We start from the raw sequence: 13,937 nt of genomic DNA on the forward strand, positions 1-13,937 counted from the left end.
TAAATTCCTCCTTCATTCTTCCCTTATCAAACCTAAACAGACCCAAGTCCTATGATGTCTCCTTCTCAGACTTAGTTTCCAGTCCTTGAGGTTGCCCTTCTCTGAACCCTTTCCAGCTTCTCTGAACCCTTCTAAAAGCAATGTTGTGGATACGGTAATCCTGCACTAATTCTTCCTAATTGTGAAGGTTTAGATGGACATCAAGATTTGCCAGCAAGCTAATAGAAATCCTGCTTAAGAGGGAATCCTGGTTTAGCTGGTTAGAGAATGAAAAGACAATGAACATTTACAAGTTTTTCATTTGCACTTGTCTCCAGTGCATACCAGGTACATTCTAGGGCTGATAATATGTAACTTAAAATACCCTGTAACATGAAGAATTAGCTTTTCTTTCACACATGCAAGCTATATGCGCTCTACTATCCTCTTTCAAAAGCTGCCTCAGAAGGTAAAATAAAAAAGTAACATTGAAAAAGAAATATTAATTGGATGACATGCAAGAAAAAAGAATGGAGGAATCAAATAATCAAAGCTTTATAAAAGCATCCTAGAACAAAGGAACAGCACACATTGGGAAGCATAAACATCCATCACAGCCACTGTAAGAACAGCTTGATTAAAATGTTGGAAGAAAGGCCAACAGTTCCTTCAGATGTTTCTCCCCAGGTAAAAGAAACTGTCCCACACCTTGCAAGATTTTAGCAAAGTCCTTTGATCTCTGGTGCAATTTCTTATAAAGATGCCAAGATCTCACACATTTGGCCATTTTTCAGCCTAAAGACAGACAATGTAATTAGGGGAGATCCACAGATGCTCTGTACAGTGGCCCTTCAAGCACTGGATTGCTTATCTCTGCTCTGAGGTCAAAGGAGCATCAAATGAAAGTCACTCTACAATGAGTAATACGCTTGCTAAACTTCTCCAAAATGCTATGCGTCAAGACAACTTAATAGCAGCTTTTATGCTTACATGTTCCTCTGGGTAAACAGGCTGCTGTTTGCTGCAAGCTTATTAGCTTCAGACAGTTCCACTATTCTCTGTTCCAGAGACCTAATCTTCGAATCCATGGCATTGATCATCTGAAGAAAGATATTTTTCCGTTAATAGGGCTTCACAGTGGCTTTCAAACTGTGGGAGAGGGTACACATTTCTTTTCTCTAAAACAATGGTGGTGTTGGCAAACAATCTTCTTTAAAAGACTTACTTCACCAAACATTTCTGAACATTTCTTGCAACACAACTCTAAAAGAAGCATATATTTTTAAGTTCATTGGACAATGAAGTGGAATACCCTTCACTGAAATCATCCTGCACTATGTGAATTGCACGCATATCTTCCAACTCTGCTCAAAATATTCTATGGACTCAGCAGGCATGTTGATGCACATCACAGTTCCCAACAGGAGCCACAGGAGAATTATGAACGGCTCATCAACATGAAAACATCAACCTTTTTTCACTGGCAGAGAATCAGCAATACTGATATGACAACCATACATGTTTAATTTATGGTTGATGTCTTGGGGATGAGATTCCAAAATTCACCCAGGCAATCTTGCTAAGTCAGCACAAATGATGTTATCCGTTCTGATGTGACTAAGATCTGTATACCAGCCTGGTGATTCAAATTAATTAAACAGCATATTTGAATAGCACTTCACTTACTGCTTTCTGTTCTGCAAGGATTTTGCACTTTTCATGGGCTTCCTCTTCATGTTTCCTCAGCATGTTTTCAAGTGCATCTTTGTCTGCAAGATCTTTCTTCATCTGATTATCAAGCACCTAAATTGATGGAGTAGTGGGGGGAGGAAACAAGCATGCTTACTTTTATGCCTGTTCACATTCAGCCTCAGCTTGGACTGCCTTAAGTCATTTTGGCCATCAGAAAAAAATGTCAGAGAAACACCAGAATTTCAACCCAGTCAGGAATTTGCAATGTTTTCTGGGACTGAAGGCTGGACTTGGCCTTTTGAATGGCATTCCAGAAGCTGCACTCCAAAAAAACTCCCAAAGCCTACTGTTGAATTTCTGCATTTTTGCTACCAAACTCAGTTAGTTGTGGTAGTCAGGGCAGGGGAGATCTTCAGAAACTACAGAATTTGGGAACTGAATGCAACTTACAGGCTGCCCATTCCACATCTATGCAGACAAGTAGCCATGCTCAGTTGCGCAGGAGATATTCCAGCCTAGTCTGCAGGAATTAAACCTGGGACCTTGTGTGGAACATATATCCACTTCCAGGGAACAATACCCTTTGGCCTTCCCTGTTTTGTGCTGGAAAAGCCATAGCACAGTGGCAAAGCACATCCATTCCTTGCAAAGATCCCTGAGGGATCCAGTTTCACTTTGAGGAGCTAAAAGCAATTGCCTCAATTTGTAAGACAACACTTAGCTAGGCCGATAAATGATCCAATGCAGTTTACAGCAGCTTCATATGGAAGAAAACATTATTTCTCTAAACAGCAGAGGGCATGACGGGAAATTGTCAAATGTGACTGAGGTGGCCCCACCGGAGCACAAACGCTCTCACTTGAATGAATGGATCAAGAATACCATCAGCGGAACTGATTCTGCTCAAAATCAACAGCACAAAGTTTGGCTTTGGGAAGGACCAACTTGATTTAAAAATAGTCCAATCAAAGACTAGTCACTGCGGTTTGGCCAGACCTAGTATACAAATCTTATAAAGTGTGGCTCCTGTTTCTTCTCATGTCTCGGGGTTCTTCCAGTACTGGCAATAGAATGAAGATTTGGCTATCAAACTTTTCCCCACACCATCATATCACAGGTAGATATTTCATAATAAGAACAAAAAATTCTTTAGCAGAAGAGAAGCCTAGCATGTCCAACTCAAAGATGATGCTACCTGGAGTCTAATTGTTCAGTTGCCTGGTGCTGTGGATATTACTTTGAGAGAGCTTCATTAAATTCTTTCTTCATATTTTTTGCCTGGGTCAACTTGACATCTGAATAGCCGCTCAACAGTTCCATGGCAATTCTGCCCCATGCTCCTCTTATAATCATTTATAATTGTTAAAGGTGTTTCTGGAACTTCCCAATAATTTCTTCAAAAATCAGATATCAAATAAGGGAAGCAAGAATGGGGAAGAATCAAGAGCCAAGAATTATCTCAATCAAGTTTCCTTAATTTTAGAAAGGGTCCATAATTTCACTGATCTATTCAGCATAATAAATAGGATTTTGCATTTGATTGGGACCAGCGTCGGTTTTCTGCCCGGAAGGTATGTTTTTGAATGTTTTCAGCTGGACAGCTGCAGTGACACAGTCACATCAACAGAAGAACCACAGCTGGAATCCTTCCCTTGGTTTGCATTTTTCAAGTAGGAGGTTTTGTTTGTAATTTAGTGCAACAGCTGGGCTAAATAGGCAACAAAAATGCACCACTGTGATTTATAACTTGCTGCACAATTTCAATAGTCTAATTAGGTGAAGGCAGTTTCTGGAGGCCTCAGAAAGGGCACTGGAGGTGACATCTCTGCCCTTGATTCCTTTCCATCCTATGCCGCTTCATTAGCTCTGGAACCTGAGTTCTCCACATCTGTTCTATTCTTTCCTTCCCCAACTCAGTGCAGCAGGATGGGAAGTGCACAGTATCCCCAAAAAATAAAATGCATTCTTACTTTAAGCCTTTCTTCATACATTTGTTCTTTCTGCTTCAGATGCAACTCCAGGTGTTGGGCTGCAAGCTGGGCCTCCCGATGTTTCTCCTCCAGTTCCTAGGAGAAAAGATTTCAGCATCTCAAAGCACAAGAGAAAGGGGGTGAGCAGAAGCATATAAAATGAAAACTCATATGCACACTTGCCTCTTTGTAGCCTATGATATTTGGGTCAGCTGATTACAAAGGTGTTATTTTACATAATATTGCCTACATTTAAACCAACTGAGGCTATGCAAGATGCAAACTGTTGATGCTGACAATGGACAAGCAGAGACCACCTCAACACTAAGTTTCCTTTAAAAAGTCAGCTTTCTTCTCCACTCATGTTGAAATAATCTCAGAACTGGAGTTGCCTGATGGGAGTAAAACTTTGAAATGAATTGCTTCTGAAAGTATGGGGAGTGGAAAAATCTAGACTTGGTGGTTTCAAAACAGTCCAGACTTTGTTCAATTGTGTTGGGTATACAAAGAGTAATACATGGTTAGAGAAACTGTCAGAAGTTGGAATCCTGTGATGGACAAGCAGTTGGAAAAAAATTATGGAACTTTGTCTTTGTACGTGATGACTGCAGCGAAAGTATTATATATACAAAGATAGAAAGATTCAGCATCACCCACAATGGAGGAATGGTTGGTGAAGATGATGAGATGGCTAAATTGACTTCTTTGATCAGAGAAAAGACCATACCTATGTTTATTGCTGACTGGAAACCCTTTATAGACTTTTTGCGTGAAACAGGAAAAAATGAACTTATGATTCATGGTTTTGATGATTAGAAAGGATATATGTTGTAAATATAGAGTAAGAGAGTAAGAGGTAAATTTATAATTGTACTTATAACTGCTGTAAAAAAGATCAGAAGCTACTTCTTTCTTGTTTCTTTTCTATTTTTCTTTTACTTTTTTTCTTGCACTTTTAACTTTCTCCTTTCTTTCTTTACTTTATATTAGTTTTTAATCTTCCTTTCTAAAAAAAATCTTTAATAAAAATTTTATATATATATATATTTATATATATATATATATATATATATATATATATAAAAGGAGAATCCTGGACAGAGACCAGACAGTGATGCCTAAGCAGTCAAGACACCTTAGCGGGTGCCAGCAGCATCAGAAAACAAAAAAACACTGGCCATTCCCAAAACAACTGTAGGTCAATGATCGAGTCATAAGTAGCATTGTCCTACAGTTGTTTTGTGAAAGGACATTGTAATTGCTTTTTGCATTTCATTTCCAATTGACTTCATGGCTGACAGTTCTTCATCAGTATTGCACACACACAAATTACAGAAGCATATATAAGGCTGAACTCTTTCTGTGTCTGATAGCATGGGGTACAGCCCATAAATAATTATACAAAACTGTTAAGTGCCTCTTTTTTCAATAAGAGACTAGCATACATCTCTCTGAAAACTGTTTGAAATATATTCTAAGGCAAAAAAAAAAAAAAATCATGACCCATTTCCCAAAATGTATGGCTCCTTCTAGAAAGTCAAGGAGCGCAAGTCGAAAGTCATTATAGACTTTGGGAAGAGATAAATCACTTGAAAGATTCTTCTCCAGCAGCTCCTACTCGCTGCCCCTACCTCTGTTACCATAGCCACTGACAGCATCCACCTACACAGCTAAAAGCCCAGGAAAAAAAACATATACTTGCAGTGCTGATTCTTCTTCTCCTTCCTCCTCTTTGAAGCAGACACTAATTCAAGCAGTTGCCTACTTTTGGGAAAATGCTCATAGCTTTCCCTGTTAACTGAGGGACAGACGAAACTGTTCTCAGACCAGTTGGCTGGTAGTGATTCTCCAGAGTCTCAGAGTACATCTTTGATTAAAACAATAAAAATCCAAACAGGGCAGGCTATGGATTGACTCAAGATCTTTGATGAAGAAGTTATCTGGCTGTATTGCTGAGCTACAACCCTTTTTGGTTTGGGGGAGAGAACATTGCCTGCCTACATTTAATCTCTCTCTAATTAATAGAAAATCAACAATCTTGCAGGAGGAGGAAAAAAATGTGAAAAGGGCAGAAAAGGATTAAGCAGAGCACATCCAACTGGGATCACTTTGTAAAGCCAGGCTAAGATGAAACAACTGTGCCCATCACTTTGATAATCACAAAGAGACCCTGATAATTGGCAAAGAGGAAGTTATATCTTGTCAACTGCCCAGTCTCTCTTTAGGGGTTCCAGTTTATATGGCCGTCTCAAGCATTCAAGCACAAGAACCTAGGACTCGCAGGAAGGCCTCTGCTCACATATTATGGGATGGAGCCCTAAGTCTTATGAGAGATCTCCAGCCTCTTTTTTTTTATTGCAAAAGCTGTCAGCAGTCTTGCAGATTTTGAAAGATTTCTTTGCCAACTTGGAAAACTCCCCAAATCCAGAGGAAGTCCCCAGAAAAGAGAGCTGATTATAACAGAATTGAGCTCAGTTGTCATCAACCACTGTGGTAGCCCACCTCCAGGCTGCGAGGACCCTGCAGGACAAGGATAATTCTGCGCTAGGAGATTGCACTGAGGATGATTCATCTGGCCATTTCAGAGGCTTGTTATAGCAAGCTCATTCATTAGTCGTACTCTGCCCTTTCTATCATCGCTGAAGCCTCATTTCTTTGCAAGCCACTTCAAATGCTACAGGTTGCCTACACAAAGAACAGATCCTTCTAAACAAAAGCGTGGAAACCATACACGCTGCGTGCAGAACAATTTATTTCAGACAGTCTGTGTCCAAGCTGAAGCCCATGTTTCACATGTTCTATATACAGAACAAAATGGGGCTCCTTTGTTCCAGGATAAGATGGTTGCAGGGGAAGATGGGCAAGAGAGGGAAAAAGCCAAGGATATGAGCAGCAGCTATGGGGAGGCCAGGGAAAGAGGAAAAGGAAGGCACTGAGAAAATATGGAGGCAGGGAAGCCAGTGGGATATACTATGGTTCTTCCTTACTGCAGTACATTGGTGGTGGCTGGAAGGGGGCAGGGGAAGCTATGAGATGATCAGGAGATGACAGAACTGGTGGGATAAGTCCCACTGAGACACTGGCAGTGGGGATGATAGGAAAGGACAAAATATCTTGGAAGTAATGTCTGGAAGCATTCAGCTGCTCCCCTGCTTTCAAGAGACTTTCTACATGTGTACTAGAGTGTAAAGTATTGTGATCTAAAGCACCCTTGCCTGCTTCAGATCCCAGTATTGCACACATCTAATGTGCACCTGTAAATATGTGTATATAAATGGGTATTTTGACAACATATCAAAACGCAGAACAAAAGAACTCTAAGCAGCCAGAAAGGTATTTTTGCCCGAGCAAAGTATCATTATAATTAATAACAGTGAGAAGCCTAGCAAGCTGCACCACAGATTCAGTGGATTATCTCTGGAGAAGAAAGAGTTAAGATGATTAATTTTGTCCTTCTCCAACACAGCAGATTTTGGAACATGGGCAAGACTGCCAAGACTTTTCAAGCTTGGCTTTACAGACTTTATTGTCACATAACTCAAACATATGATGCGCAAGGAGTTTACGAAACATGCTTTGTTTGATTTGGGAGCTTCTGTTGAAGCAACTGGAATCTGAAGCTCTTCCACGGAAAGGAGTACTGTAGTACTACAATGTGCTTGAATGACTGTGGGGAAGGCCCTTGGCAAATTCTGCTGAAAAGGGAATTGGAGGACACCAGCAGAAAACGCTGGTTTGACTGGAAGCTTCATTATTTCTGGCCTGTCCAACAACTCCCCTGAACGGTGCTCTAGAAATACAGCTATTAGTAGAGCAGCTTTTCCTCTGTCAAAGATTGGGGCAACACCTCCCCCCTTACTAATGAGAGCTGTGTCCATCAGAAGGTGGCAACTTAAAAAAAAAAAAAAAAAAGGAAAGAATTATATTGGATACACACCTTACAAACATATCTCTCCCCCTCCCCCCCCACTTTGATGTTAATAAGGTGGACAAGTGGCACCACATGGACACTTTTAGCTTTACCTTTAAGGAACAATTGGGCTAGGTAGTACAGTGGTACCTCGGGTTACGAACGCCTCTGTTAACGAACTTTTCGGGTTACAACCAGCTCCGGCCGCAAAAATTTACCTCAGTTTGCAAACTCCGCCTCGGGGTACGAGCAGGATATGCGGCCATTTTCCTCTCATGACACGTGGTCTGCGGCCATTTTCCGCCCCTGACACGTGGTCCGCGGCCATTTTTCCGCCCCTGACACGTGGTCCGCGGCCATTTTCCGCCCCTGACACGTGGTGGTAGAGAGGGGGACTCTCCCTCCAAGCAATAGCCGCCTCCCTGTCCTCCACGCCAGAATGCATTAACGGTAATTACATTGAACCTTATGGGAAAATTTCCTTCGGGTTGCAACCAATTCGGGGTGCGACCAGAGTCACAGAACGAATTAAGTTCGTAAACCAAGGTTCCACTGTACCTATATTGCTTTTGGTATGTTATAATTAGTATATGCAATCATATTATAATCAAATTTGATTGTAACCAACTGTACCTCACTGCCCCCATGGGTGAGGGAACAATGTTGTGAACATCTACATTATTTTGGTTCAAAAATCCCCAAAAGACAAGGAAAAAAAAGTGTTTCTCAACAGCATTGTCAAGCTTGTGTGGAGGAATTTGTGTTTTATTGCATGTGGTAGTATGATGGTGTTAGGCTGCCTCCCTGATCCGTAGTAACACCAAAGAACATTTGTTCAACTTTATGGCTTACAGGATGGAATAGGCAACTGGTTCACCTCCTCCAGTCCCAGCTGCCATTATTCTGCATTTGGCTTCAGTTGATGGATTTTTAGGATCCTAATAACAAGCAGAAGTAAATTCTATCAGCCTCAATCTGCCCACACATGGTAGAGTCTCTTGTAGATTATCATAATGAGAACTCAATATGATAAAGCCTACGGCTTAGTTTACACATCTCTCTGAGCCATTCTGTAGTTTATTTTGCTTTAGCTTAGTGGGTTGAGGGAACTGCTATCGTTTGTGAAATTGATTTATAAGCCACCATGGCTTGGCACAATGCGCGGCATTACCCTTGAGATAAGTGCATCACTTGTGCTCAGCTGTGACTTCCCAAATGTGGGATTGCTAAAAAAAGAAGTATGGGATCTAAGCTTTATAAATAAATCTCAACCATGACTCTATAGATAAGGAAAATGGCAGAATGGACCAATCCAATTTCTGGAGAACAGCGAGGGTCATTCCTTTGAGAAATGGTACATTTATGGCTTTAATATCTTTAGAAGAAGTATAAGAGAATAGTAGAGAGTGGTGAGGAGAAAAGCATGTTAGAAGTTTTGTAAACTTGCATGGAAAAAACTAAAGCAGAGAATTTGTTCTCCCCTCTTTCACAATACTAGAACTTTCATGGATTCATTCTATGAAATTAAACAGGAAGACATTCAGACCAGACAGGTTCTTCATAGAGTGCATAGAGAAAGTGCAGAATTCGCTACCATGAGATGGAAGCTGTCGACCCACACAGCTTCAAAATTGAATGAGCAACTTTAGGAAGGATGATGCATTCATTTTTGGATTTCTACCTTGCCTTTCTATCTGAAAAGGATGCTGAAGGCAGCACACAGGAAACAAAAGTGAGAGTGCAATGTAGCGGTTAAAGCATTGGATTTCAACTTGGGAGAAAGACCCCTCTCAGCCACAGAGCTCAAGGCATGATTTGAGGCAGTCACACTCCCTCAGCCCATCTTGCTTCACAGGATGACTGTTCTGAAGATAAAAAGAGAGACCCTCCCTTACACAGCCCTGAACTCTCAAAGAAAAAAGCAGGACAGAAAAGCAATACACGAAGCAAAGTCACAAAGTACAAAAACCAATTCAACAAGAAAAGCACTGCTAAAATATGAAAAACTGTCATTCAAACTCATCACCACTAGAGGTGGTCAGATTGGGGCCATCTATAAATGCTGTTAAATAGATGTGGGGTTTTATTAGTCAGGACAGCAATATAGTCCCTGAAAGATGGTTACTGAATTCCCGTAATGTACGTCTGGGCTTCCTAAAAACATCTGGCTAGTTATGATGCAGAACAGAACCCCAACTAAACCCTACAAGGCTACTCTTAGGTCTGCAAACACTGTAGGGAGAGTCTATGGTAGCCAAAAAAAAAAAAAAAATCAGGAGTCTAATAGCACCTTTTCCAACTAATACATCTTATTAAAAGGTATGGTTCTGATTTTAGAACTGCAGGAAGGAAACAGAGGCTCTCCTCACTTGTTCCCTCCAAATCTAATCACCTTACCCCTCATAAATTTGTCAAACTTGGCTATTGGAGGAGAATCAAGTTTGAAAGGGTTCCAGAAATTACACAGGGGAGCCAGTCATGCTGAATGGAGCCTAGAATATCACAGCTCAAATGGATGTGGGCTTCAGTGAATCATTCATGTAAAGAAAACCAGTCATGCATGAGTTCATACGTTAAATGAAACTCCAACATGAGTTTAGACCAATCACTTTCTCTCAGTCCAGCCTACTTCACAGAGATGTTATGAGGGAACTCTTGAAATGAAATGAACGAAAGGTGGGATATAAGCCTAAGGTATAAATGACTAAATTAATAAGCAACTGGGCTCACATATTATGATATGCCAAACCCAAGCAAATTACATTTGACTTTTGGCCATGTATGTATGAAGCGCCAGAATCAGCTTCACATAGCCATGGTTAAGTATGATATCTGAACATAGCCTATGATTGGGCTTATACAATTGGCTAAGGCATAATGTGTTTTGTGATTCTGGCTTAGTAGCAATGCATGAACACAGCTATAGTGGTTTGTAAGTCATCGCTTATGGCTTAGTGAAAGGCATGTATCCAGCCAATGGTGGCTTATTCAACAAACTAGAGTTAAAATGATGCAAGTCCTTCACATACAAATATCAATGTATAAACACTTCTACTGGGGCAGATTTCCATGATTTATGGTTGCTGTCAACCACCACTGAGAAAAACTGAAGCCTCATCTCTTCTCTTCCTCCAAAGCAGTATCACGGACCCAGGCATTAGCAAGGAACCCTCCCTAAGCTTTACCTGTCTCCAGCTGTGGAAGTTTATAATTTGAAATCTCGAAATCATACATCTTTTTCTGTCTTTAACACTTCCCACCAACATCTCACTCCGTTTGAAAACTCCACTCTTTTTTCATTACTACCCACCAGAATTTTATCAGCCATCTGCTGGATTTGCTGAGATTTTGTCTGGATATCTTCTTTCAGTCGGTTCTCTCGGCGTTCCACCGTCTCCAGCCGCTTCACTTGGTTCTCTAGAGAATGGCGTCTTTCCTAGCCAATGTTCAAGAAGGCAAAATGAACGCAAAAGGAATCTGGATAGTCCCCCAACATAATGCCATCACAGGAAGACCATATCTCAGATCCTTGGAGGATGAATTTGAGTAAAAAAGCCAAAGCTGGTATTTGAAAATAACAAAAAAGAAGAAATGGCGATGATTTTAAACTGCCACTCTGCCATATGACATGTTTGTCCAGTTCCAAATCAATGAACTACTGTATAGCTTCCTGCTACAAGCAGAGATGACCACAAGCCACTGCCTGCTCTCCAACTGAATTCTTGACTTAATCTAAACTTGGGTTCAAATTCCCCAAATGCTATTGCCATTAAACAAGCTTCAGTTAACAAACAAAATCAGGCTACAACACGAGGATTTTTGTTGCATTTGAACCAAGCCTGTAAAAGTTACAACTTGCTAACCTCTGCTTCCAGCAATTTCTTTTTCATGCTTTCATTGGAGTCCTCCCGGTTTTGCAATTTCTCTAACTCCTTCTCTGCTCTCTCTTTCGCTTGGCGTATGTTCTGAAGCAATTCAGTGGCTTCCGAGCTGGCCTTCATAGCCTTAAAAGATAGATGATGATGAAGATCAATGCTGACTGTTGCATACATCTGGGCAAACATTGAAGCGTTTCAATAACCATTCCACATGTTTTTAATTTAGCACATCACATAATTTGATACATTATGGGGAAAAAAAATCAACACTCAATACACTGCTCCCTACATTACTCTTATTTGTATTTGTCAAAGGAAGGAAGGAAGGAAGGAAGGGAGGGAGGGAGGGGGGGAGGGGGAGGGGGAGGGGAGGGGAAGCAGAGGGAGGGAGGGAGGGAGGAGGGAAAGTCTGCTGACGCAGAGTCCATCACATCTCTTATCCCCAAGGATCTTGACCCAAGTACTGGATTCTACCCATTTATGGCCTTTCTGTTCATGATTCCACACCAATACGCTACTTCTTTCTCCTAAGTAGCATCAACACCACAATAGGGAGGAAGCACACGAAGTTGAAAGATGTAAAAGCTGTGGAATTGTGGGGTCATGAGCCTTGGCCTGTCAAGAATATCAGCCCAAAGTACCAATGAATGCCAACTGAGTTTAGGAGCAGCAGAAAAATCTTAACTTTGCTTAATCATTTTGTAGAGACTGACTCAAACTCAGCTCCTGGTAACTCTGCAGAATTGAGCAGAGTCCGAATTCTGCTAAAATACCAGATTGTTCCTTACAAGTATCCAGAAATACACTCAAGCTAACAACCTTTACCAACCTAGCACCTTCAAAATGTGTGGACTACACTTCCCACCAGTCCTGGCCAACATGGCCATTTAGCACATATCTTTAGGCATTAGAAGGTCATCTAAACCTTTAGACCTGTCCTGGTCTAAAAGTTCAGTTTCATCACTGGGTTCACACATCAGACATAACCAGGATCTTTGAACCATTATTCATTGTTGAGATATAATTCATATAAAATGCCAAACCAAACAGTTGAGTTCACTCACTGTGCTGAGCCAAAACCAAACCAATCATGATACGTCTCAATGAGAAGTGTCAATTCAACCTACATGTCCAAAGGGAAATGGTAATAGTGCAGGATTCTTGCAGAATCCCAGCTTTCACATTTAATGCACTTTGAAATTAGGATCCCTTTATAAGAACAGGGGGAAAAATAGATTAAGAGTTAAAAACAGCTATTTAGTCTAAGTCCTGTTTAATGCAAGATTCCAAATTTAAGCATCCCAACAGATGGCTATCCAGCTTCTGCTTGACCACATGCAATGAATGGGAACCTATTGGTCGTAATTTTGCTGTCCATTCCTTGTACATGTATTTCTTTCTAAAGTTCAATCAGAATTGATCTTCCTATATCTTAAATCCATGTCCTTCACTCTAGAATGATAGGAAAAAGTCTTGACCTTCTTCTGTGTGATATCCTTTTAGGTATTCAAAGAGTGCTATGAAGCTATGGGAAGGATACACGGGTTGGACTCCTAACAATCTCACAGAGAGATCAGTGGCCTGTTTCAGCCCACCCGGCCAGTTGTCTCTAACGTCATACCCTGCAGCCTCTGCATAACACACACTGTCTCTCCAAGTGAATGAGGTTCACAGTTGAATGAAGTTCACATTTGAAAATTGCAAAACACACATCAAGAATGTCCAGAGGCTGATCTAAAAGGTTACACAATGGGTACAGTAAGTGCAAGAAAAAAACGAAGTAACGGAGTCCATGAGATATGATTTGGCACCTACCCCATTCATGAAAATTTGAGCCAAATTAAACAGCCGCAATCTGTTGCTGTCCTAGGGCTCATTATATTATCACAAGGCAGCCCTGACTGCTGAACAAGCTCACACCTGGTGCAGCGTGCCCGACTTGGCCTTCTAAAGTTAAATTCCTACCAAATATTCCGATTCTGACTCAACTTTGTTTTTAAAAATAAGCCTGGGATGACATGTTGTGAAGAGGAGAAAGCACTGAGATCATCACGATTTCAAATTCCAGCCCCCCACCACTCCTCCCCGTCTCTCCTTCCTATCTACAGTGGAATGACTAACTCTGTTTTGGAACACAAGACACTGTTCCGCCCTCCTCTGCATTACAGCTTGCAGGAAAGTCTATACAGGAGATTTATAAACTGTGTGGGGGAAATAAAAAGACTTCCCCCTCACCAACTTTTAACTGAAAACCAAAGCCATTGATTCTCCAGTGCATCCATAATTAAATCTTACCTTTGTCAGCTTCTCTTGTAGCTCCTGAATTTTGACCTGTTGTTCTGCATTGATCTAGACAAGGCAGGAAGGGAAATAACATGTGTAGAGAGTTGGAATCACCTTGAAAGCACAAAGAAGCTTTAATGCCACCTCCAGCCTCATTTCAAAGTATCAGACCCTAATGATTACATGGCTCCTCTTTAGATCAGTGTGTCCTAAGTAAGGTCTCTG

The 13,937-nt window shown here is 41.0% G+C and overlaps 1 protein-coding gene across 7 annotated transcripts in view; it reads right to left on the bottom strand.

Moving 5' to 3' along the window:
- CIT (citron rho-interacting serine/threonine kinase) overlaps positions 1-13,937 on the bottom strand; it is a 91,533-nt gene that overhangs the window by 42,761 nt on the left and 34,835 nt on the right. For all 7 annotated transcript variants that reach the window (XM_088143214.1, XM_088143217.1, XM_088143215.1 and 4 more), the window contains exons 16-21: positions 13,725-13,778; positions 11,415-11,555; positions 10,862-10,987; positions 3,642-3,737; positions 1,666-1,782; positions 970-1,079 (exon numbers count right to left, since the gene is read on the bottom strand). In XM_088143214.1, coding sequence (XP_087999340.1) covers positions 970-1,079; positions 1,666-1,782; positions 3,642-3,737; positions 10,862-10,987; positions 11,415-11,555; positions 13,725-13,778 — 644 coding nt within the window. The remainder of the gene's footprint in view (positions 1-969; positions 1,080-1,665; positions 1,783-3,641; positions 3,738-10,861; positions 10,988-11,414; positions 11,556-13,724; positions 13,779-13,937) is intronic.

Source organism: Python bivittatus, unplaced genomic scaffold (assembly GCF_059951505.1).
Source record: "Python bivittatus isolate LINGU-HERP-01145 unplaced genomic scaffold, Pbiv_v1 ctg000280_np1212, whole genome shotgun sequence".
Classification (NCBI taxonomy): domain Eukaryota; kingdom Metazoa; phylum Chordata; class Lepidosauria; order Squamata; family Pythonidae; genus Python; species Python bivittatus.